This window comes from Camponotus floridanus, unplaced genomic scaffold, assembly GCF_003227725.1.
Source record: "Camponotus floridanus strain SB8 unplaced genomic scaffold, Cflo_v7.5 scaffold1, whole genome shotgun sequence".
Classification (NCBI taxonomy): domain Eukaryota; kingdom Metazoa; phylum Arthropoda; class Insecta; order Hymenoptera; family Formicidae; genus Camponotus; species Camponotus floridanus.
The window spans coordinates 9694526-9719272 of record NW_020229214.1 but is presented as its reverse complement, the minus strand read 5'-3'; the positions used below and the strand labels follow the sequence as shown (position 1 = coordinate 9719272).

Below are 24747 nucleotides of genomic sequence, written 5' to 3'. Positions count from 1 at the left end.
TTCTTTTTCTTGAAAATATTTTAATCTTTCTCACTTTTGTGCATAAAATTTTGTTGCACATATGTAATTAAAACCAAACGAGATAATATTGAATTATGCTGACAATTTGTGCTGGTGATTGATATTTGCTCGCGAATCAAACAACATAGTATGATTGTTATGTTTTCCCTTCGTTTTCGCGAGATCGTTTTCGAACAGAGACTTTCGATAGTTGCTGTTTGAAAACAAGTTGTGAACTTTCATTATTATTATGTATTCATAAAAGTAACATGAAAATACACACAGAGATAGTAAAAATAGTAAAATGTAATGATAATTGATGAGCGCGTTCTTTTCATTTTAAAATTAAGTATAATTAATTGGGAATAAATTTGTTGCAAAAATAAATTCATATTGCCCGCAGTTGTATCAGAATACATTAATTAACAATTAAAGAAACAAAAGCTAAAAACGTATTATTTCGTTTCACACATAATATTATCATTTAAATATCTCTCAGAAAATTTTGAAACAATTTAATTTAACAATTTTAAATAAGCAAAGTCCAATCCGTTATGAAACGGAACATTGAAAACAAAATTTTACATTACGCTCTGTCTCGTAATGAAAAGTTTTATTCGGAAGACGAAGGAAGGACGGGAAAATTCCAAAAGACCAAATATTTCTCGAACGGAAGTGTATATTACATTATTCAACGTGCCATCCGTAGTTAAGAGAATCACTTATATATAGTCCGCTTATTAAAATTATGCACGAGTTTTATTCATTTCTTGTTCTCTTTATATTTACATTTATTAGAAACGAAAAAACGATGGCCAAGCAAACGCGATGAGCAGTTATTAGTACAATATCCAATCGATTTGTCAGAATCGCAAGATAATAATAACTATACATAACTTTTATTTCTTGCGTCTAACGATACGAGTGAAATATAACGAGATGACGGCGCATGGCTATCGTTTTGTACGGAAGATATTTTCACATTTGCACAATATGTGTCGCACCGCCTGTGCAGATATATCAGTAATTGCCTCTCAACGGAGTATAATGACTCTTCACTTTTGAAAGACAGATAAGTTTTCCGCCATAATTGTGACGGACTTTTTTTCAATTCGTAGTTGTTTTGGAACTGAAGGTTTAAATTCGTTCTTTGGCAGTGACTTACGATTTGCTCGCCTCGTGAGGCTTCGTGAAGGAACCAGAATTTTGTCTACTTCGAGGCTGCTGCTTATTGAGATCTCGCTGGTCGCTCGACGGTACAGAATTATTTCGTCGTCGGAGATGACTAGAGCCATAGGAGCCGGCTCTATTTCGAAATTGTGATGAATTCGTAAGGTCTAAACATGATTTCAAGTAATTATCAGATTTCGTTTCATTTGGCAGTGTGGTGGTGCTACTACAATCGTCTAATAGCGCGCTTGCCAGAGAATCTTCTCTAGCGCTTTCGGAAACACTTCTGTGACGTAATCTTGCAGCTTGGAGCATTTCGTGTATTCGAGGCTATAAGAGACATACACACATATGTTATGAGAAAAATTATAAACTTACTATTAAATTAATTAGTACACGAGTAAAGTAAATAGAAATGTTTTGTCTGCGATAATACTCACTTTCACTACTCTAAAATCTTCAATACTCTGGAATTTTGACAAATGTTCTTTTAATTTAGAATCTACATGAAGCTGGTCAGAATTTTTATAATACTTCAAAAATGCCCAGAATTTTTCCAATCCATATAATTGTCCTGTTAAATCATCAATTAATTTGTTAATATTAATATTTGTAAATGTTAGTAATTATTGTAACAGTTTCATATCAGAATATATATGTATATGAATATATATTTCTTGACAAATAGTAAAATTATTTTCTTGAATAAAAATTGTAGCGTTGTTATCAAACTCCACTCATAGGACAAGAATGTCCTAGCAGAGTTTTATTTACTTAAACATCTTCACTTACTTTTGCACAAATTTACCGTTTAACTATCTTATACAATTTCATAGCTAAACAACCTATTTTGTGCTAATAGAGATATAAATATAAAATTTTAAATAAAATTGTGACTTACCACTTTCATAATCGTATATAGTTTCTATTTCGAAATCTTTATACAGTACATGCCTAAACTTCTTCTCCAAGCCATAACTATAAAATCTGAAAAGACATTCTACTCCGTATCGGTATCCTTCACAAGCATCCTCTTTGGCTATGGTCCTAAATTCTTCGTACATAGTACGATTAAAATTTTCTCGCAAGAAGAATGACCAAAAACGAAAGAGAGTGTTCATTTCTTGTGATTGTCCAATACCTAATCGCTTGCGCTCTGAAAAAAAAAATGTACATGAGAATAAAAGGTTTAATTAAATATTAACATAATATTTATTTAAATGACAATCAGATAAAAGCATTTCCGCATAAGTATATTTTTCTCAGTCGGGAAAAGAAGACAAAAAAGATTCATCATTTTACATACAATTATTCAAATTAGTAATTTGGAAAAAATTTCATAATGCTAATGATACCTTTTAAGCAGCGTGAACGATATTTGTGATACGCTTGTTGAGTAAATCCGTTATCTTTCAACAAAGCATGACTCGGATGCTCGCTAATAGTGGGAACACTTCCATAACTACTTGCAAGATAGCCTTCATTAGGACTTGTGCCTGCGCTACTCCTAAAATAATAAATTGAAAAACATATTTATATATGCAAAGTAAAATCGGATTTTCATTCTATTGATTATTCTTATTCAGATATAAATCTTTCTACAAGATAAGATTTTTTCAGTCGGGAAAAGAAGACATAAAGATAGAAGATTCATCATGTTACAAACATACCCACACATTTTTCATTTAAACAAAATTAAAAATATCAATGAGAAAATTAATATAAATTAATAATATCAATTAAAGGGAACAAAATAGTTAAAAACAGAAACATTGTAATTAGAGATACTTACAATGATGTCTATATATTTATTTTTTATGAACTATATTTTTAATTTGTAAGCTTAATGTACTTCCATTGGAAATTAACAATAATACAATTATTTTTTTGAGAAATTTTTGATCTATTAATTTATGTTCCATTTCCTGTATATTAGCATTTGTTCATTTTAAGGATTCACAAAAAGTGTATCAATTTCATAGTTCAATTTGAATTGGAGGCTCTTTCTCCGATAGGCAAAATATATTATACATACCCTACAGAATGTGTTCGAGGATGATGCTCTCGAACATCCATAATCCAGCCAACATGATGTTCCACTGGAGGATTATTGCTGTGACGAGTTTTTCGCTTTCGCGGTGTTGTCGGATCAACAGACGGTTCCTTTACAACAGCGAAGAAACGAGACGCAGCCCTTCGTCCTTCTCTCGTTTGTGATTTCTCATTCCAACTCTCTCTCCGACTCTTATCCGGCCTATACTCTTTCTTCTCCAGACTTGTATTTGGGAGCTATCAGACGAGAACAATATAATTTTACAATATTTATTACAGAGAGGTGAATTCTTGTTTATTTACAAAATTTGAAATACCTGTAACGACAAAGCCGATTGTGATATTTCTAAATCTTCTATACAGGAAGGAGGTGGCGGTGGAACTTCCGGATTCGCTTTTCTGGGAACTTTGGGTGCCATTTTTTCAAAATCTTCTTGACTAATCATATTAATTGTCTTGTAACTTCCAATGGATGAAGATGAGCCATACTGTGTGTTAACATCAACTTGATAATATTCTAGATTCATTTGTTTCTTGTTGAACTTTAAATTGGGAGAAAGAAAATAATATTATAATCGTACCCTTTGATTATTTTGTTTCCACAATTCATCTTCATAGTAATATAATCCGTCGTTAATAAGTTGTTCTAATTCTTGAGTCATTTTCACTCTTGTAATCCAATCTCCTGTTCTATCGTAACCTTCGTGCTTTGGGATTCTAGATGATGGAGGATGGGTTTGCGTAAAGATAAGAATTTTATTAATATCTCTATCGGATAGTTCGTAATCCTCATCATCGTCAGACCTATATCCAAAGTGATATAAATACATATATATATATATATGCATTATAAATAGATATAAGTACATAAGTTAAAAAATATATATAAATTATATATAATATATATAAATATATATATTATATATAATTATATATAAATATACAGGGTGTCCCATTTTAATGCCCCACCCCAAATAACTTTCTTATTTTTAATTTTAGAAAAAGATGTTTCAGACAAAAGTTGTATGGTTTCGAGGGGACATAAGATGGTACCATTAATTTGATCTTGAAGAGTCACATGAAGGTTACGTGAAGATCATTTTCAATTTCTTAAATGGAACACCCTATATATTTTTGCATATTCTTGTAGCTTATCTCGAGAGCTTTCCAAAACACTATAAATAAACATTTTTTCATCAAGTACGTTTCGAGTAATGAGGCTTGAAATCATTTCTTAATTTTACATAAACCATAAAATATCTTGTAAAATATTCATTTTTTGATTATCTTACCTTAATACTTTTATGTACAAAATAATGAGAGAAATCCATTGGTGCAAAGAAAACATACAGTTGTTTTTAAGAAAAAAATATGTAATTTGCAATTAATTCCATATTTTTTCTTAAAAACAACTGTATGTTTTCTTTGCACCAATGGATTTCTCTCATTATTTTGTACATAAAAGTATTAAGGTAAGATAATCAAAAAATGAATATTTTACAAGATATTTTATGGTTTATGTAAAATTAAGAAATGATTTCAAGCCTCATTACTCGAAACGTACTTGATGAAAAAATGTTTATTTATAGTGTTTTGGAAAGCTCTCGAGATAAGCTACAAGAATATGCAAAAATATATAGGGTGTTCCATTTAAGAAATTGAAAATGATCTTCACGTAACCTTCATGTGACTCTTCAAGATCAAATTAATGGTACCATCTTATGTCCCCTCGAAACCATACAACTTTTGTCTGAAACATCTTTTTCTAAAATTAAAAATAAGAAAGTTATTTGGGGTGGGGCATTAAAATGGGACACCCTGTATAATAAATATATATAAATAATATTGAAAGATTTTGAATAGCCTGTTTAATTATTAATTTTTTTTTATTAATATTTCTATTTGATAATTTATCGTCATCTTTAGATCTGCATCAGAGATATAAGGTATCAATAAAAAAAATTCACAAATAATATTATTTTGAATAATCTCTTTAATTATTAATATTAGATTATATTTATTTTTATTAATATTTTCATTTAATTCAGATTCTTTGAATCTGTATTTGAAAATGATATAAATACATACAATGTTGATAGAAAAATATCCAAAAATTATAGTTTTGAATAGTTTCCTTATAATTGTTAATTCTTATTAACTTAATATATCTCTAATAGTTTACAATCGTTATCGTTAAGAATCATCTTTAGACTTATATCTAAAGTGAGAGTAGATATATAAGATATATCAGTCAAAAAATCCATAATAATATTAAAAATAAAATATTAAATAAAAAAAGATTGTGGATGATAATGTCTTTAATTATTGTTTGTTAATATTTCTATCTGGTAATTTATATCTTCCTCGGACAATCTTTATCATCTTCGTACCTGTATGCAAAGTATAGAAATAAATATGAGATGTTGGTATAACAAAAAAAATCCACAAATAATATTTAAATTTTGAATAATTTCTTTAAATATCTTTAAATTTTTTCCTTTTACAATACAATAATAAATAATAAAAAATATAAATAACTCAATAAAAAATATAAATAACTAAAAATAAAGAATTAGAAGATATTTCTTATACTTTTCTAAATTTTGCAAATTCATAACTTTAAGATTTTGTTATAATGTACAAATTAATGTGAAATTAACTTTTTTCTAAGGTTCCAAGAAAGTATTAATATCTTTTCATTCAGCTATGAATATAATCTCTCTCTTGACAATATTCAAAATGATCATATATTGAAAATATTATATATTTGTAATGCTAATCTCTTTTAACTGACCATTCGGAGAAAGCGTTATGTCGACCGGTCGGAGGCGGCGAATCGAGTTCCTCGTCAAATTGAAAATCTAATTCTTCTCGTGTTTTGCTCTTGGTATTCTCAAGCTTTTCTTTCTCTTCAGATCTGTCTTTGTGTGGTTGTTTAACTCTTCTTCTCACCTATGAATAATTTTTTTCCATATAATTTTCAAGCGCCTTTTAAGTTATAAATTTTCTAAATATAGTTCAAAATATATAATAAATACAATGAAGATAATTACTTCTTTCCAAGCATTATCGCTCGATGTATCTAATTCTCTGTTGATTCGTTCTTCTAACAAGTCTGAAGTGGAAGAACCTGCCATGATTGGTAATGTATCGTCTATCTTGATAAGAGAATTATTATTAGGAGAAACGGGAGGCATTATTAAACTATTTGTCAATTTATCAATTTCTTCTTTTATCGTTTCAAATTGAATTTCGTTCTGTGTTTCATTGCTTTCATTTGTAGCAGTTTCGTTGCTTTCATCTGTAAATCCATTAGTCCTTTCTGTCGAGTCCATTGGTATAAATTCTGGTACATCAGGATTTAAAACCTCGTTTGCCATCGGGACGGAATAGTAGGATGCAAAAACACGAGGAGCTGCGGGAATAGGTATCGCGAGTAAAGGTTTTGCAGCAGGACAAAATGCAGTTTTAGACGTAGGATGTATTACTTCATTTTGAGATGAGATCGATTGTGGCGAATGATTTGAAGTGACCACATTGCTGGCTATATCTGAGATGGGCCATTTTAAAGGATCTAATGTTGTTCTAATCTGAAAAGTAACAATTTAAATTATTCGAAAAATGCTTATTATGCGTGGAAATATACATTTGAATAATTGTAAATATATGTAAAGAGGTCTACTGTCAAACCCCATTCATTGAACTTGACAAAAGTTCTAATGGTGTTAGCGAATCCTCTTCTATTTATTCTAGCACAAATTTTGTATCCAACTTACATTTGTATGTTGGAATTTTTTAAATATGTGCCATACATATATTCAATTTTATTAAATTTTATTAAATATATGTTATTTCATTAATTTGAAATACGTGATTTGTAATACCTTGTATCCATCCTCAAATTCTAACACCTCCAATTTATCAGACTCCATAACTGCGTTTATCACCAAATCTATATCCATTGTTAAATTTTGTACACGTTGAAAAGATGCAATCAAAGTGAGAGGCAAAAATCCTTGAGCATTCATTTTACGGCGAAGAAAGAAGTCTTTTACAAGATTTTCTTCACAGAAGTAATATTCTCTATAATAAAATACGAGATTATTACAAAAATTACACATAAATTGTATCAATGCGTAAAAAGAAAAAAATAACAAAGAAATTACATTTGTTGTCGTATACATTCTTTTAGTGTAGACATATCCACATAATTTGCATTATTAAAATAGCAAGTCCCCATATAAGGTATCATATATCCACTATCTGCATGTTCGTATTTGTGTGTCTGCAAAAAAAAAAGAAAAAGATATAATACTTTGTCATAAAAAAGTAATATAAATATACACAAATTTTGAAAATTTTCAGTTCTACTGTCATTTATAATCAGAGTATTGTCAGATAGATTCCCACTTGTATTGTAACATCATTATTATTATACGGATGATAATTTAGTATAATAATTAAAGTTTTAATATCAGCGAATATTTACCTGTATATAGTCTGTTGTAGTATAATTTGTATATTCGTGATCGTGTCGGTGTCTAAAACCAGCACGGCCACGCCCGCCCCGTCCTCTACCTCTATAACTTCTTCCACCGCGTCCTCGATGATTATACCCTGATCTATCGTAATCTCTTTCGCGCCAAGACTCGCCATCATTTGCTATTTTTATTCATTCATAAATTATTTTTATTATAGCATATAGATTGTCTTTATTATTTAACAATTACGCAATGTAATGATCATTATATTATTATGTAAAGAAAATGATTTCTCACCTTCGCCATTTCTTTCTCTGTGATTCTGAAATCTTGGCGATCGCATAGTCCCACGGTTTTGTACTAAATCTATCTCTAATGGAACCCATTTTTGTTTATTCGCTGTACAAAAACATGGTATCAGAATAAAATGGGCGCTGAATATCAGAAATAATATTTTTTGTTTAGACTTTAAATTGGAGCAACCATTTTGATGAAAACATTTATAATAAACATATATACATACATATACAATAAACATTTCTTATAAACATTTATAAGAAATTTGTTAAATTGTTATCTTATCAAAATAAATACAAAAAGTACACACACAAACCGATCTTTTTACCTTTCTTTTTCTTTTCTCCATTATCTGTATGCTCATCGCTATCATCTTGACAATGATTCTGTTCTTTATTCTCCTTGACTCTACTTTCTATAGTGCTATCTGCTTTAAGAGTACTTGATTCGTCATTGATTACACCATTTTGCTTCGAAGGAGATACGGTTGCTTTCCTCTAAATCACATACGAAAAATTATTGTATGAACTTTTATTTAAAAATGCCTTGCAATTGTAAATTAAAGGAAAAGAGAACACTTAAAGAAGTGTAGAAATGCTGAACATTTCTCGGACGTAAGAAAATTTCTCGTCTGAGATGACATAACATTTCATTTCTCTAGCAAAAAATCTACACTCACAGATTTATTAATAAATCGTGCAAGCTCTAGGTTTTGCATATATCCTATTATAATAAATCATAATAATAAGAATTGTTTAAAGTAGTATGAATAAATTAAATGTAAATATATTGTTCTACTGATTATTATTAAAACAGCAACTCTCTACTTGAAAATTTTAGTTGTATTTACATATATATAATTAAAAATGACTTTAAGAGAAATCAATGATGATTCGTACCTCTTGTGTACCTAAGGTTGGCCAGTCTCCAATGTTTGTAAAATCACTTGCCTATTGCATAAAATGTTGTATTATTAATATTATAAAATTATCACGTATAATGTATTAGTGACATAAGTAAATAAATATCTCGTGCAAAATTTTCACATAATTTTAAATAAGAGAAAAATATATATACACAAATATATATTTTTATCTTATTTAAAATAATATATAAGTCTTCTTTTGATTAAAATTAACATTCAATATCTTTTATTATAGTATTGTATCTAAATTATTGATTGTAAATTATTGTAAATTTTGCAAATTACTGATGTAAATATCTATTTATTTTTATCATTTTTTATTTGTACGTAAAAATATTATCCGTATTTATTTTACACACTATAAATGATATCTAATGTAATATACTCATAAAGAAATAAAAAAATTAGTTTTTAAACTTATTATATAGTTGTGAGACTATAAAATTTATTATCTTTCGAGCTAAATATATACATGTTTGCGCACAGATGAAGGCAAAAATATTACATACGTTTTGATTAAATCTTCTTCTATCTCTAGAAGCTCTGACAATTGTGGGCTGAGCACTCTCTTCGACACCATTTTCTACACAGAAAAAAAAACACATTTACATGTAAAGCTTATTCTATGCATAAAAAATTGTACAATATACGAAGTAATTGTATCATTGCAAATATATAAAGATATGAGAAAAATATAGAGGATATTAAGAGGATACATAATAAATTCTTAATAAAGTCTGTAAGAGTAAATTCTCAATGTGTGTAACATACTTTCAAAGATTAAAGTTTTTTTGAAGGTAAAAAATTATTAAGCACAATAAAGATGTAAAAGATATATATATAAAAATAATTATAACATCTAATGATTTTGTAATCTAAAGAGACACTTGTATGATAAAAGTTCTCAGAATTGCGTGATATATTGTAATTTTCACATAAATTGTCTGCTAATAATTATATCCATATCAGCCTCTTTATAACCCGTTTCAAACCGCGTGACCTTGATTATCTTTATCGCACAAACGCATGTTTCTTAAATATTTTTATCTGTAACATCCGATATAAAATCGGAGAAGAAAAATGGAGCAAATATAGTCAAAGAGAAAAATCTAATGTCAAAATGTATTTTTTGTTTATTATGTTGGATTGAAATGGATTAATTATTAACATCTTTCTTTTTTATTTTATAAGAAATTATTTTTATCATTCTTGCAATTATTATGCAACGATCGGAACATTTAAAGAGAGTTAAAGTTTCTAAAGAATAATGTATCTAACTCTTCATCATACAAAATCATTATATAAAGTAAAAAAAAATACGATGTATGAGAATATTATAAATTATTTAAAATATTCACCAATAATACTGTATTTTGTATGTTAATATAATACGTAATGATTTAAACGTATTCATCAAAAAATATGATTAGACACCATTTTATTTATTTCGCCTTGCATTTCCTTATCTACTCCTAAACTTTTACAGTCGATGTGCCTACAAATCGACAATACTATGTCAACGCGCCTTCGATCTTCGCGTGACATCGTTAAAATTAGATATTGATACTCGCATCTGTCGGATGAGACTCATCTGATCCGATGAATCATAGATAAAGAGATTTAATTAAAAAATGCGTAAACTCTTATATTCACTTGTTATGTTTAATTCAGATACACATATACACAAACACATTAATAGATATTTACGAGACTTATAAAATATATATATAAATAATATATATATATATATATTCTGATGAATAATTGTGCAATCATAACACTGGTCAACAAAAAAAATAATTTTAACTTTTTCCTTTTATAATTTTGCAGTTTTGGACTTATTTAAGTGTGCTGATTTCGAGTACAACAGTAGTTTTTTTTTAACAGCTTTTGTTTTTTAATATTTTTAGACTACCCCCTTTAGACATCACGTGCAGTTTTTTTGAGATTTACTCGACTCAAAATTATTATTTTTTTTCGATATGTCTTCGACTCGGAGATGTTGTTTACATAATCCAGATAGTTTCATAGCATTTAATAATAAAGGAATAGAAAAAATGTTGTTTTTTTTTTAAATTGTAATATCTTATAAATAAAAAAAGTAGAGCTGATACAACTAAACTAACTATATTTTTTTCGTAATCAGTGCCTTAGATATAATATACATGTTAAATGTCAGGAAAAAATTTGAGTGTTGACCAGTGTAATCAATATTTTGCTGTTCACAGTCTCTATAATTTCTCGTAAATATCTACTAATGTGTTGTATATGTGCATCAGGCATATATATATATATATATATATATATATATATATATATATATTCTAATCTATAAAGAGATTCTACAACGAAATAGTCAGCAAATTCTTATTGAAATTGTCGTGTAAGAAATTGCCCACGAATACTGTAACGAAAGAAACATAGAATTCGTGGCTCATGACGATGAGAAAACTGGAACGCTTCTAACAATAGACAAAAATAAAATTATACGGGAAACAAAAAAACACACTCTCTAAATTCGAATATTCTATAAATTCAATACGTTCCAGAAGAATATAAAATTTGAATAAGTTACAACGATCATCCCACGAACATTGTCATGTGTAATTAAACACAAATTCTTATACATATTATAGAGATTTGTACATATTTTTTATTTTATCCTATTAATTATTTTTTGTTTAAAAAAGAAAAGAATCAGACATTATCAGAAAAGACATTTATCGATTTATAGATTGTTTTAATAGTTTTTCTATAATTTATATAATATTATATAATTATACACATTGTGCGAGTTTTATCATTGTCAATCAAGAATACTTTTATTATCAAATTTTTCACTAATCAATAAAACATTTATATATAAAAAAAAAAAAGTTTGTCTCCTCAATTTTATCAAAAAGCAAAGAGTATCGAAAAAGACCAAGTAAAATGTGATTAGATTACGTGATTTCTTTGAAAATGTTCTTCCTCTTGAACAATTTCGCAGAACGAATGAAGTCAGAATGTAATCACGACAAATTGCCGCTAACATACAATTATTAACGAGCGTGAACGTTTAAAACGATAAACAACGATCTAAATGTGGTGATTTAAAGATTTTGTTTTAAAATGTACGCAAAATAAAATTCTTTAATAAATGCATTAATAATTTATTATTTCTTCATTCTGATATATTTTATTTTTGATATATTTATGATTGTATATATATATATATATATATATATATATATATATATATATGTATGTATGTATGTATGTTTGAAGCGCTATGTATGATACATTGTGTCAATATTTCTTTCTCAGAAATTATGTTTGTACTATTGAATCAGAAAATGTGTACGATAAATGTATATAAATATCACGAGATATAACTTCACATAAGCCTCTTACCTCTAATGTACGAGTATATGATCTTAACGTGACCGGAAATATATAAGATTATCGAACAGGTAAGATTTTATAAATAAAAAAAATTATTATAAAATTAATATATCATAAGATAAATATATATACAGAATAGTATTTTTTTTTTTTTTTTTTTTTTTTTTTTAATTATATGATTATTTATCGGAACATGGTATAAGATTTTTATAATGTTATTAATAATGACATTTAATAAGCATCAGAATAAATATTAATAATTAAAAAAAAGCAAATAAAAAAAAAAAACTAAAAAATATAGATACGAAAAAATATAATAAATGAAAATAATAGTTGAAATTATTTAATCGAATCTAATCGGATGATCGCTATCAACTTAATTCTTGATCATTGCTGTTTTGAACTAATGTGTATAAATGAGAAAGATAATGCCGATTTATATTTAAAAGCATCGTTTTTACTTTAATTTATCTTCATCTTTTCGTCGTCATGATAGATTCAATAATCCGATTCGTTTTGCATACAAACGACGAAAAGAAATTGCAGTTGAATTAAATCGTGATTTTAATTGCATCAGCACTAAAAATATTATTCAGAACTCGCATCATACATGCAGAAAAAAACTCCCTACACTTTGAGATGCAATAGAATGCAGTCACAGCTGCAGACTGCGAATCGAGTTCTATGCAGATATCAAAATCCGATATAAATAAATCTGTTACACAAATTTTAACTTTCACTATGTATATAATGTAATTATAATTAAAAGTGTTGAATATGTAATTAAACGATTAGAGATTCTTTATTATTGATGAAGCGAAATGTAACGAAATGATGTAATCGTCACATTACTCCAATTTTGTCGAAATCCAAATTTGCAAATACTTTGAACACGATTGTGCATCTCGTAATAATCAAAGCGCGACAAAACACAATGTACCGCGATCGATGCTGAAGTCGTGTCGACAAGCTACTGAGAGCAGGTTGGTTTAAGAAACGAATCAACGATTACGACGAACGACGATGGGGCTCTGCTCGCAATAGTCGAGAACGTAAATATTTTCGACTAATATTGGAACGACTAAGCGCAAGAAAACATGGCGTATATCATGTGTAAAAATTAAAAAATCGAAAAATGATACATGAAAGAATTATACATTTTTTTTCAACATTTCTACAAAAATTTCATCGTCATTCGATTGTAATTTATTCATATTAAACGACGTATTAAAAGCAAAATAAGTAGCGTGTATCATTATTTCGGTATAATATTTTTCGAATAATTTTTTTTTGCAGATAAAAAATCGTTGTCTCGAAAGAGCAAATTTAGGTAAAATATATATGTAAAATCTCATGTTATTTCTTTATTACTCTAGTTGAATCTTTTTAATTCTAAACGAAAAATGTATAAGAGCGGAATATTTGTCGACGTGTATACAAAGATTTCGGTGTTGAAATTAAATTGGGAAACACTATTCCCTACCAACTCGAAACCTGGGCACATCGATCGAAAGATTTGCCGAACCGTTCTAGCTCTTATTCGACCGTCCCGGAACAGGTTTCCATTCTCGCGACTCTCACTTTCTGCGACATATTTTAATGTGGATCGAACGCGGGGCTATTGGTCAATTGCAGTAAGACCAAGGCCTCGTATTCTCGTTATATATTTATCGGTGAATGCGACTAAAATCATATTTCATAAATCATGCGTCGTAATTTTCATATTAGGTACACGTAAGATTAAGAAAAGTAACACTAAACACAGATCAATAGACGGACTCGACATGCTGAGTAAGAATGAAATATAAGTGCTACCTGAATAATTCTAAAAAACGTAGCATATTTATTTTGATTTTTGTGCACATTTACGCAGAATTTAATCGAGCGTATCCGCGCGTTAGCAGGAATATAAAAATATAGACTTTATTTTGTATGAAAAAAATTTATAAAAAACACTGAAAAAATAAATGAATAAAAATGCAAATTTAAATCGTTTAAAGTTTCCAGTCATAGAAACCAATTCGATCTTTCCAATGAGAGTGAACGTATAAACACACGCAGACTATTAAATAAGATGCATCATATACGGACACCTCTAATAACTGCATTGTGTCGCAACTTACTACTACGAGAAGTACGAGTTGAAAGAATGTCAATGTCGTTGCCCTCGTAACATTCTCCCATGTTCATCCTATGTGATTGTAATAAATGAATCGATTACAATGATCCCGCCCGCAGGTTTAATGAATTTCACGCTGGAAATCGCGCGTGCAACAAGCAGATAAAACGACATAAGTATCAAATTGGAAAAAAATGCAACGCCATTACTTTTTCGATAACAATGCTGATCGGACAATTTGTTGCACTTTAGTTTTCGCGTAGATAAATGTAATTATATATATCGAAAATTATATGAAATTTTATAAAAAAACTAGAGTAGGATGTCTCGTCACCTCGCTCGTCACAAAATATTCTTTTAAAAATGATGATTTTTCTCTTTTCTCTTCTTATCGATATCGAATTTATTAATCTCGAAATTAATTGATGAGAAAATCAAATATCTTCAAATCGCAAATTTTATAGGAAATTTTTTGTATAAAAAATAAACCCTTTAGTTTAAAAATAATCTTTTTCTCATCATTTTATCAAACTAGAAAGACTTATTAAATTAAAAATATTAGGGAAAAAAAATTTACCAAATTGCAAATAATTCCTCATGAAAAACATTTTGTCAATTTGTTCTATGAAAAGTAAATCGAATTTTTCAATACATAAATAAATAGACAAAGATAACATGCCAATCAATCTGCCAACATGGATATCTACCATAAGTTAGCGAAACAAAATGAGCAGAACCAATTATAATTAATATTTTTATTTGTTGCTCGCTTAAATTTGCTATTGGGATATTGTTTGAATTTATTACTCTCGAAATATTCAAGTTTCGAATTTATTACTTCTACAATAAGTTTAAATAATGATGAGAAACGCTTTGCACGTTATGAAGGATTTTTCGCTATTGTTTAAATTTATTTTGCAAACAATAAATTGAATATTTCGAGAGCAACAAATTAGCAACAAATTTTTATATTATTGTTATGCATAATTTTATTGCTATTGTTCTTAGAAACTTAATCTTCCTTTAGGAATATTATTTTCTAAAAAAACTTACAGAGCAACAAATAAAAATATAATTATTATTGGCTCTGCTCATTTTGTTCCGCAAACTTATAAGATGTTGGACATCTTGATGCCACGTATATCTGAGACATATAATGAAGATAAGACTGTCACACAGTCAGATGCTTACCATTTATATTATCACGATTATCAAACATCCAAAACATGTGTCATAAATTTAATATTCCAGTATAGATATCCAAAGTTATTCAATATTCAAGTTAACTTTGAATGATTATTAAACATTTAAATGATGGCAACTAAAGATATTTATTATATTATAACAAACAAATTTTATTTAAAAATTTTTTATTACATTAATTAATAAATAATACGAAACAAAAATTTATATACTATGTATATTGATTATATATCGGATGAGAGAGATTTTATATAGGCAAATTGGAGGTATAAAATTTTTTCCCAAATATAAAGATATTAGTATTCCATAAAAAGATGTCCAATAATATGTGAAAATGATATGACATTTGTATATTTTATCTGGATTTCTTTCCTCAATTTTTCAACGCTCACTCGGTCGCGGGTTTCTATTTTCACGCTTCGCATTTCGTAATATATACATCAACCGATACAGTCCTCTCGTACAGTTTGCCTCGTAATCTCTTATGACACATTTTTAAGTATTCATACACCTCTCTAAATATGTGATAATAAATAGATTAAAATATTATCTTTAACTTTATCTGTTATCGGAAATGCTAGTAATTTGAAATAGCTTTCATTTTAAACATTGTATGTAGACTTGCATCGGTAATTTTTTTTTATATTCGCACGATTGAAAACAGTGAAAAACATTTTTAACAATAATTGAGTCAGATGCAAATAGACAATCGTACTTTCTCTCGAATTTAATATGGAGTCTTTGTTAAGAAATTTTTAAAGATTAATTATCAAAAGATATGTAATGCTAAAAATTATAACGTTATTGGAGAAAAAATAATATTTAATTTGAAATTTTTATATAAATTAAAAACGCGAAACAAAGGAAAGAGAAGAGAAATTTACATCATGTAATATATAATATCTATTTATAGACAATATTCCCTGAAATCTTGGATATTTCGCCACCGCTTCTCAAATTTCAATGAAACTATTCAAGCACGAAGCATGTTAATAAAATGAGATATTTTCACGCACATGTATATGTGACAAATTAATAATTATGTAATCGTTATCGAAAGCAGTCTCGCAATAGCTATCGGAAAGTTTGAAGAAATACATAAGAAATACATAAGAAACTGCTTTATAATCGAAATGAAATATATGGCCACGTGTAAAAAAGCTTTACTTGTCAATAACGTAATTAATATTTCTGCATACGATGCAACTTTAATGAAAACTTCAATGAAAGCAAAATATTTAAACATAAATGTCTTGTGTCAGTAAAATTAATAAATTTTAATAAATTAATAAATTAAAAAATTAATAATTTTAGTTTTTCAATTAATTCAAATAAAATTTATACAATTCAAATTCAAAATTCATCCGTTATCCGTTGAAAGAGCACCATATTTTTCGAAAATGTGAAAGAAAACTTAAATCTATAGTCATAATAAATCAAACGTTTTAAGAATAACTTAGAATAAGATGTATTCACAAGAGTTTGTAATGGTCAACCTTTATTTTCACAGATTTAAAGAAATCTATACTAAGAACATAATGGCAAGAGTGCACAAATGGAAAACGTCTGAAAAATTCTGTCCCGAAAGAACCATATTGTTTCGCATGGAAAAATTCTACCTGAAAGGAATTCAAACCGTTTCAAAGAATTATCATAAAGAATGCAACGTCGTGCTAACTTTTCCTGTCGTGTTAACGAACATCGATTCAAATATCGAATATTGAATTCAACTGTTTTATTAATTTCACATCGTTTTATTAATAATTTCGGATAATAAATAAGTGCAATGTACTTGTGTTGTCATCAGTTTGGAGTAGCTATGTATATAATTTTGAATAATTAGATTTTATGTGCCATAGATATTTTAGATTTACAATATACATCTAATTAAGCCAAGAATACGAATAGACTGGATAAGTCAAGTACGGAAATAAACATTTTATTACATATTCCTGTAATATTGAGATCTTATATTATTGAGAGGAACACGATGATAAAAAGCAATGAAATGAATTCTTGTAATCGACTAAAAAGGAAAGAAAGAGAAACATTTGATTCCTTGAAAACAGTACAGACAAGGCAATGAATTTTTAGAAAAATATATCGTAAACATTATTTATTTTCTTTCTAAAACGATATAATTAATTTTTCTCCTTCCTGAATTCTTTTTTCTTCAAAAGAACTTTACGACAGAAACTCTTACTATCTTGTACTTTTATAACAGACTCAAAAGAATTGAAAAGGATTGGAGAATTGTTCGAGAGAATATTTCAAGCATTTTTCGAGAAGGCAAAAATCTATACATGTCTTTTTTTCAAAAATAAATAAATAAATTATAAAAAATTTATTAAAAGATTTCTTTATTTAGTTAACTAAAGAATATAAAAGCAACCCATTTTCTCCATTCATTTTCTCAAAGTTTGTTTATTCTTTTGCTCTTCGAAAGAAACAACTTATCTTACAAGAAGATAAGAGAAAATTGTCCAAATATGTACATGAAAAATGTATTATTATTATAATTAAATTAAGCAAGGAAAAATTCGCAACTCACCGATCGTGTCCCGGCGCTGCTGCGGCTGCAAAATTCTCCGCTCTCTGTCGCTCTGTCTGTCGAGGCACGTGGATGTCGCCGCCGCGGGGACGACGTGCTGCGGGAGCGTCTGCTGCGGGAGCGTCTGCTGCGGGAGCGTCTGCTGCGGCGACGTCTTGGGAGGATCGCGGGCGGGTTGCGACGTCGACGTCGATGTCAACGTCGATGTCAACGTCGACGTCGCAGTCGCAGTCGCAGTCGCAGTCGCAGTCGCAGTTGCAGTCGCTGTCGCTGTCCTGTTTTTCGTCCAGGGATTGACCGCGGGCAGGGGTGCCTCGACGTATTTGACCGGCGGAGGCACCGCGGGTACCGGCTGCGTTTCCCCCTCGACGTTCTGATCGTCCCTATAATAATGGGCCTCCCTGCTCGACGGGCCACCGTGCTCGACAACGCCATTGCGGTCGCCGCGCTCTCTGTGCGCTCTCTCGTCGCTGCCGCGTCTACCGACGCCCCCACCCCCGCTCCCGCCGCCGCTGCCGCTCCCGCCCCCGCCACCGACGCCAATGGGACCACGTGGTTGCTGCGGATGGCGGTTGTTATTCTCGCGCAGCCGGTGACGCTCGCGATGACTCTCCCGGTGATGTTCGCGCATCTTTTCCTTACGACGGGCGCCCTTGTTGGCGACCGTCTGGAACTCACCGTCGTTGGAGACATCGCCGTTGTTCAATTGATCAGCGACGTCTCGTTGGCCGTCGTCCTGACGCGAGTCGACGACGCGCGCGTTCGGCGTCCTGGGCAGGCTCTCGCGACGGTTATCCTTCTCCGGAAAATTGTCCGACACGGGTTGAATCGTCGTTCGCGTCGCTTGACATCGGGGGATCCTTTGGCAGGACTTATCCTTGATCGGCATCAATCTCTCGACCATCGTCGTCGCTTGTTGCTGCTGCTGTTGCTGTATCTGCTGTTGCTGCGCCTGTTGGTGCTGCTGAGACACCGTCACTTGCTCGCCAATGTTCTCCTTATTGTTGCTCTTGAAGGAACTCGCTCGACTCTGCGACGCGCCCTTCGGATTTAAAACACTGGCGTAGGACTGACAGGGCCCAGCCTCCTGCCGCTCGCCGCCGCTGCGAGCGCCACCTTGGTTACTGGCCAGCTTGGCCGCCATCTTGCGGCGTACGCCGCCGAGGGACAAAAACACGAGGTTTTACGTGCACGAGGTCGCGCGTTTCGCCCCGTCCAGGAACTCGATCCGCCGTCGACGGGACGTCGTTCTCGCGTCGCGCTCGAAGCGACTTGTCGTCTCGTCGGCCCTCGGCCCTCGGCCTCGAGGTCGATCGCGATGACTCGCGTTACTCACGCGACGAGCAAACTAACCTCGCGCGCGTCCTCGCACCTCACATGCCCCTCTCCATCCCGAGGGATTTTAGTCGCGCGCGCGACCGCTCTTCTCCATGAACGAGGGCGACAAGCACCCGTCCTGACAGCCGGACGCGCCGCGTCGGAATCTCCCTTTCTCCCTCTGAATTTTCAGAGACGCGCGCGTGGTCGCCGCGGTCAGCACGCGGTCGATCGGACAAAGCAGATGTACCACTTTCCGCTCTCGCGTATACGACCCTCGGCGCGATCTCGACGTCGCGGGATCGCGCGGAAACGTTCGTCGACGTGCACGAGATTTTCCGCACCTCGCGGAGGATCGAGCCGTACGCGCTGCTGCTGCTGCTGCTGCTGACTCGACGTTTTTGACGAGGCGCAAATTCCCGGCGCGCGGATACTCTTTCTAGGGCGCGCGACGTCGTCGGGTTACGAGACTATCCTCCGGTCGGCGAGGTTCTCCGGGCGCGCGACATACGCGCGATTCGCTGGCGGACGAAAGCGGCGCACTCGGACACTCGGCAACCCGGGGAGTCTATCTTCGGTCTTCCGCTCGCCGATCACACGCGGTCTTGCGCTCGCGATGCAATTCGCGGCCGCGTCACGCTGGATCGCGCCAACACTTGTCACGCGCGTCTACCAGTACCGGCGTAGCATCGCGTTACCGCGGATTACGTAAACACGGCGCATTTTCGGCGGAGCCCTTTCTGTAAGAGAACGATACGCGAGACCCGCGAGAGACATGTGGCCAATGCTGGCGAGCACACGAGCGACTCACCCGGCTTCCGCTTTCATCCGATCATGCGCTTTCGTCCGACACGCGAGATGGCGGCCGGAGCTCCAGTCACTTCCGGCAGATCGTTGCGCGAATTTTCAAATTCAAATATTCCCCACGATCGCGTTCGGAAATCCACCTGAATCCTTGCTTTCGATTGGCCGAGCAAACGCTACCCTATTCGACGTGCGCGTTTCCGAAGGCGACCAATCAAATTGTCGCTTCTTCGAAAAGGTAAAAATAATTGGCTAGCCTAGATGCGTTTCACGCGCTACTCCAAATGCTTGAAAGTATTTTATGGACCAATCGGAATAAATTAATAAATTTTTGCGCCTTTTGTCTGAATTGATTAATCGATCGTTTTGTAAATTAAATTGCGCATGCGATAAAATATCAATATGATATTTAAATGTACGATGATAAAAAAACTCTAATCTCAATACACACGAAAAAAATCAATTTCTTGTAATAGATTAAATAACTTATTGTTGCAACGATTTCTCTTACAATAGAAAAACTATAATTTGATATATAATGGATTGTCATGCAAAAGATAAATTTAGGGCAAATTTAGTACATATCCTATAGTTTTGGAAGCATTTGAGTTTACATTATTAAATATATTATATTTATTTGATAAAACTTGAATTAATCAAACAATAACTCATTATTAGATTGCACTTGTGAAGAGACAATGTATTTCATTGAAATTGTGTATAAATCTACATATAAATAGTCATATAAAAATCTGCTGTTACATTGTTTCGTATAGAAACGGTTTATCAGCAGATATCTTCTTCGATGTATTCTCACAATAATGACATTAATTATACTATACTCGATTGAATTGATTGCAACAGTTGTACTTTTTTAATAGCAGATTGTTATCTGCAGTTATCCAAAAATAAATCATGCGTGTATATGGCGGTTCTTAATACTACATAAATTCAATCGATAAAATTTCAGAAAAATATTCTATATCTAATTAAAATTTAAAATATCCTCTAAAACAATGCGCATCGATTAATTTTGCAAATTTTGCTCATCAACTTGTCTCAACAGGATATTTCTTCAAAGATCGTTGAATAGATTCAGCTATCGTGGATCTAAAACAGGATACGTATGCCAATTATATAAAGGTGTTTCTTCTGTACAAGAAAAATAATGGTATAGAAAAGGTATATTTTACCTAAAAACTTTCTGATGAAGAAGATAAGCACTAACATGGCCAGCATCGATGTAACGAATTTCAGCTCCTGGCCATATCTTTTCGAGACTCATACAATGACCGCGTGGCACATAAGCATCATCTCTGGCGCAAACAGCGATAATTAATTCAGTGTCGACAGGTATCTCGAAATTTTTCAAATGTGTACATTCGTCCATTACACCGCGCATAAATTGCAATGCTTCGTGTTCGCGCCATTTGTTGTCTGAAAACAGTGGATGCTTCGACACTGGCAATAAGCAAACTCCTGTCAGTGGAAGAAGAACAAATCTCATAAAATCATGCTTACATACTGGTTAGGACTACCAAACACCAAGGTAATAACAAATACATCTAAAAATTTAAACTGCTTCAATTTCATCACCAAACAATGGGAATTGAGATCTTTTGCAATTTTCTACCTACTTTCTTTCACAAAATATGGCAAATTAACAGATATACTTATATGTATAAAGTAACATAAATTAGTTATACGAGACTGATTTACCTTTGAGGGCATTGGGATCTTTTGGTTTAAATTTGTTGGAAATCAGACTTAACGGGAATATTTTAGCTGCTGCCTTTTCTTCCGCAATCTGACATTGCAATTGATTGCTCTCATTTTCAGATTCGCATTTGACAGAAATATTATTGTCGCTAATATTATTAATAGAATTTGTACCATTTTTCATATCTACAGTATTATTGTCTTTACAGCTTTCTTCAGAGTCTTTTCGTAATTTATCAATTCTCTTCATGCTCGCAGGATAATGCTGTACGAAATGTTGCCCAGCTAAGAAAGCATCCTAAAAATATATTTAAAAAAATAAGAGTGAGAAAATCCTGCCGAGATAAATAAATGCGATAAAATAGTAATTATATATTTACATCGTTATCAATGATTTTCACCATTTTTGCGAGATCGTTCTGATATATCTTATTCGAAAAATATTGTGTTTCCAAAAGTGACCAATTTATCGAAGCACTCATTACACCTTCTGTAAATACAGGTGAAGCGGATGACCATGACAAGCAAGGTACTAACGATATCGGTTTCGGCCAATTAGTAGCTGCTAAAGAAGCCATCTGCAAAAAAAAACAACACATTTAGAGGTAATATAATCTAAAAAGTATAATTTTAACAAAATAAAAACCAACATGTCCACCCATTGATAATCCAGTGAGACCTAATGGACCAAATCCTTGTTGTTCGCACCAATTTAACAAAACAATTGATTCCATTATTAGACAGCCTCCCATAATAAAAATATCACATACATTATTCAAACTAGAACGTCTAAAAGAAAGATTGCATAATAAAAAAAAAAACTGCAAAAATTTTAGTTAGCGTGTTGTATGATTTTAAAAACTCTCTAATTAAGAATTTTATACGTATAAATCTTCCAATTAAGAATTCTTACATTTGATTATTCGGCTTTCTCAGACCATAAAATGGATTTTCCAATAATATCGATGCTATCCCAGTCTCCTTGAGTAGTGGTTTAGCGATAAGATTTCTACGTCGCCAAAAAAACTAGTTAATAAGTAAAATATATAAATATTCCAATAATAATGTAGAATATACTATACAAAAACTATTCTTTTATACAAAAAATACTTTTTACAAAAAAGAAAATAGTACAATAGGGAAAGATGAAATTAATATAATTGTAACACATATTTACATGATCTCCTGTTCCTGCAAGATGTAAACAAATTGGCTTTATTTTGTGGGAACTCCATTTGGTTGGTAAAATTACTTGAAAGTAAGCTATTTTAGCCTGATCTGGCATTAGTCCTGGGAGATGTTTTTCAAAAGGCGTCTCAAACTGACCTTCGATTATATGACAATCTGACCATACTTCATCCTGTTAGATAAAGAACAATATAATATATGTATACCTATATACATTATATATAATTCTTTTGACAATTGATTCCATTATTAGACAGCCAATTGTAAAATTTGTAGTAGTAAAAAAGTGTTGAATACTTTTGTTATTTCTACTGGATAATCAAGTGGGATCATATTGTAGCACGCTTCTCGATTTGCGATGACTTTTCTGAATTCAAAAATTCTGAAACATAATGTCACATTTAGTCCTATTGTATTTATTTTGCATATATAACGATTATCCTAATCCTTTTGCATTAATTACACATTAATATATATTAAATAATTAAGCTTTTGAGTGCATATAACTGATAGAAAATAATAAGTATTATTGTTAAATATGTATCTTATATAAGAAAAATAATAGAATATATATATATATATATATATATATATATATATATATATATAAATTTTATTGTGTGTAAAGCAATCTCTCCCAAAATGCATTGTCATGTATCTATTTATTATTGCATCACTATCAAAGAATGATTTAAAGGATATTTACGTAAAGATAATCCATTCATTTCAAGGAACGTGAAGTACTCGTCAAGCGACGAAAAGTTAGGTTAAATCAGAATCAGGTTAGCCACTTACTTTTTTAGATTTTGGGGGTTGCCCCAGCCCTTCGCGAAGAACTTCGTGAGCAATATGCTTCTGTAAACAGCGTCCAGACGACTCAGAGGCATCGCGGTAAATAAGATCGGCACGTTATCCGTCACTTTATCACGTCATTGTCACCTGATATTGTTGTGCGCGTACGCCTTGTTGTGAGTGAAACGTGCGCGGATACGTTGGTTAGATTGACGTCTTTTTTCCTTTCTTTTTTTTTTAAATCTGATGTTGACCGTCTTGCGGCCACGTAAGGTAAGCCCTTGCCCTCGCAAGGGATGGTTAGGAACGCGCTCGAGTGACGCGTAAACGCGAGTATTCCACGGCCATTGCGATATGCGATATACGATTATGGATTTTGCGTGCGACGAGACCAATCGAGAGGCGAACGGAACATCGAACAACATTCCAAGGATTCCAAGCTCACGCATCTTCGCGCGTAAGTACGAATCATTCGGCTCTTGCGCACAGAGAGAACGTGACGCGCGAGGAAAGTTCAATAATAAATATAGAAAGAATATTAGAAATAATAAATACGTTTGTTTTGACGTGCACGTTTCTTGTGTACAAGAGATTATTATTATTACTTTCTTTATTTTTATTTTTAATACCCTCCGAGAAGATAGATATTTTGATGTGAACATTACGAGACGTTCGTAAGCCTGCGAGTTTGCGAGCGATCGAATCGATCTATCTTTTCCTTAATTAGCTCGAATTCAATCGATCC

The 24747-nt window shown here is 31.8% G+C and overlaps 2 protein-coding genes across 3 annotated transcripts; both read right to left on the bottom strand.

Moving 5' to 3' along the window:
- Positions 1-659: 659 nt before the first annotated feature.
- On the bottom strand, positions 660-20312 carry LOC105249692 (la-related protein 1). The gene is made up of 17 exons (XM_020027049.2): positions 18183-20312; positions 9435-9508; positions 8900-8950; positions 8329-8497; positions 8001-8102; positions 7712-7884; positions 7389-7507; positions 7107-7305; positions 6276-6812; positions 6017-6174; positions 3804-4026; positions 3540-3710; positions 3206-3459; positions 2526-2677; positions 2072-2326; positions 1611-1744; positions 660-1500 (listed from the first exon to the last, which is right to left on the bottom strand). Exons 1-17 carry the CDS (start codon positions 19324-19326, stop codon positions 1162-1164), a joined length of 4254 nt encoding a protein of 1417 aa, XP_019882608.2. The 5' UTR covers positions 19327-20312; the 3' UTR covers positions 660-1161.
- Positions 20313-20977: 665 nt separating this feature from the next.
- On the bottom strand, positions 20978-24453 carry LOC105249662 (protein ABHD18). 2 transcript variants are annotated; one of them, XM_011255291.3, is made up of 9 exons: positions 24006-24453; positions 23508-23592; positions 23200-23382; positions 22936-23048; positions 22673-22811; positions 22403-22600; positions 22023-22320; positions 21497-21782; positions 20978-21413 (listed from the first exon to the last, which is right to left on the bottom strand). In XM_011255291.3, the coding sequence occupies exons 1-9, from the start codon at positions 24095-24097 to the stop codon at positions 21353-21355; spliced, it is 1455 nt and encodes a 484-aa protein (XP_011253593.2). In that variant the 5' UTR covers positions 24098-24453; the 3' UTR covers positions 20978-21352. The 2 variants fall into 2 exon arrangements, with proteins under 2 accessions (XP_011253593.2, XP_011253595.2); XM_011255293.3 differs by lacking the exon at positions 24006-24453 and adding an exon at positions 23917-23964.
- Positions 24454-24747: the final 294 nt, after the last annotated feature.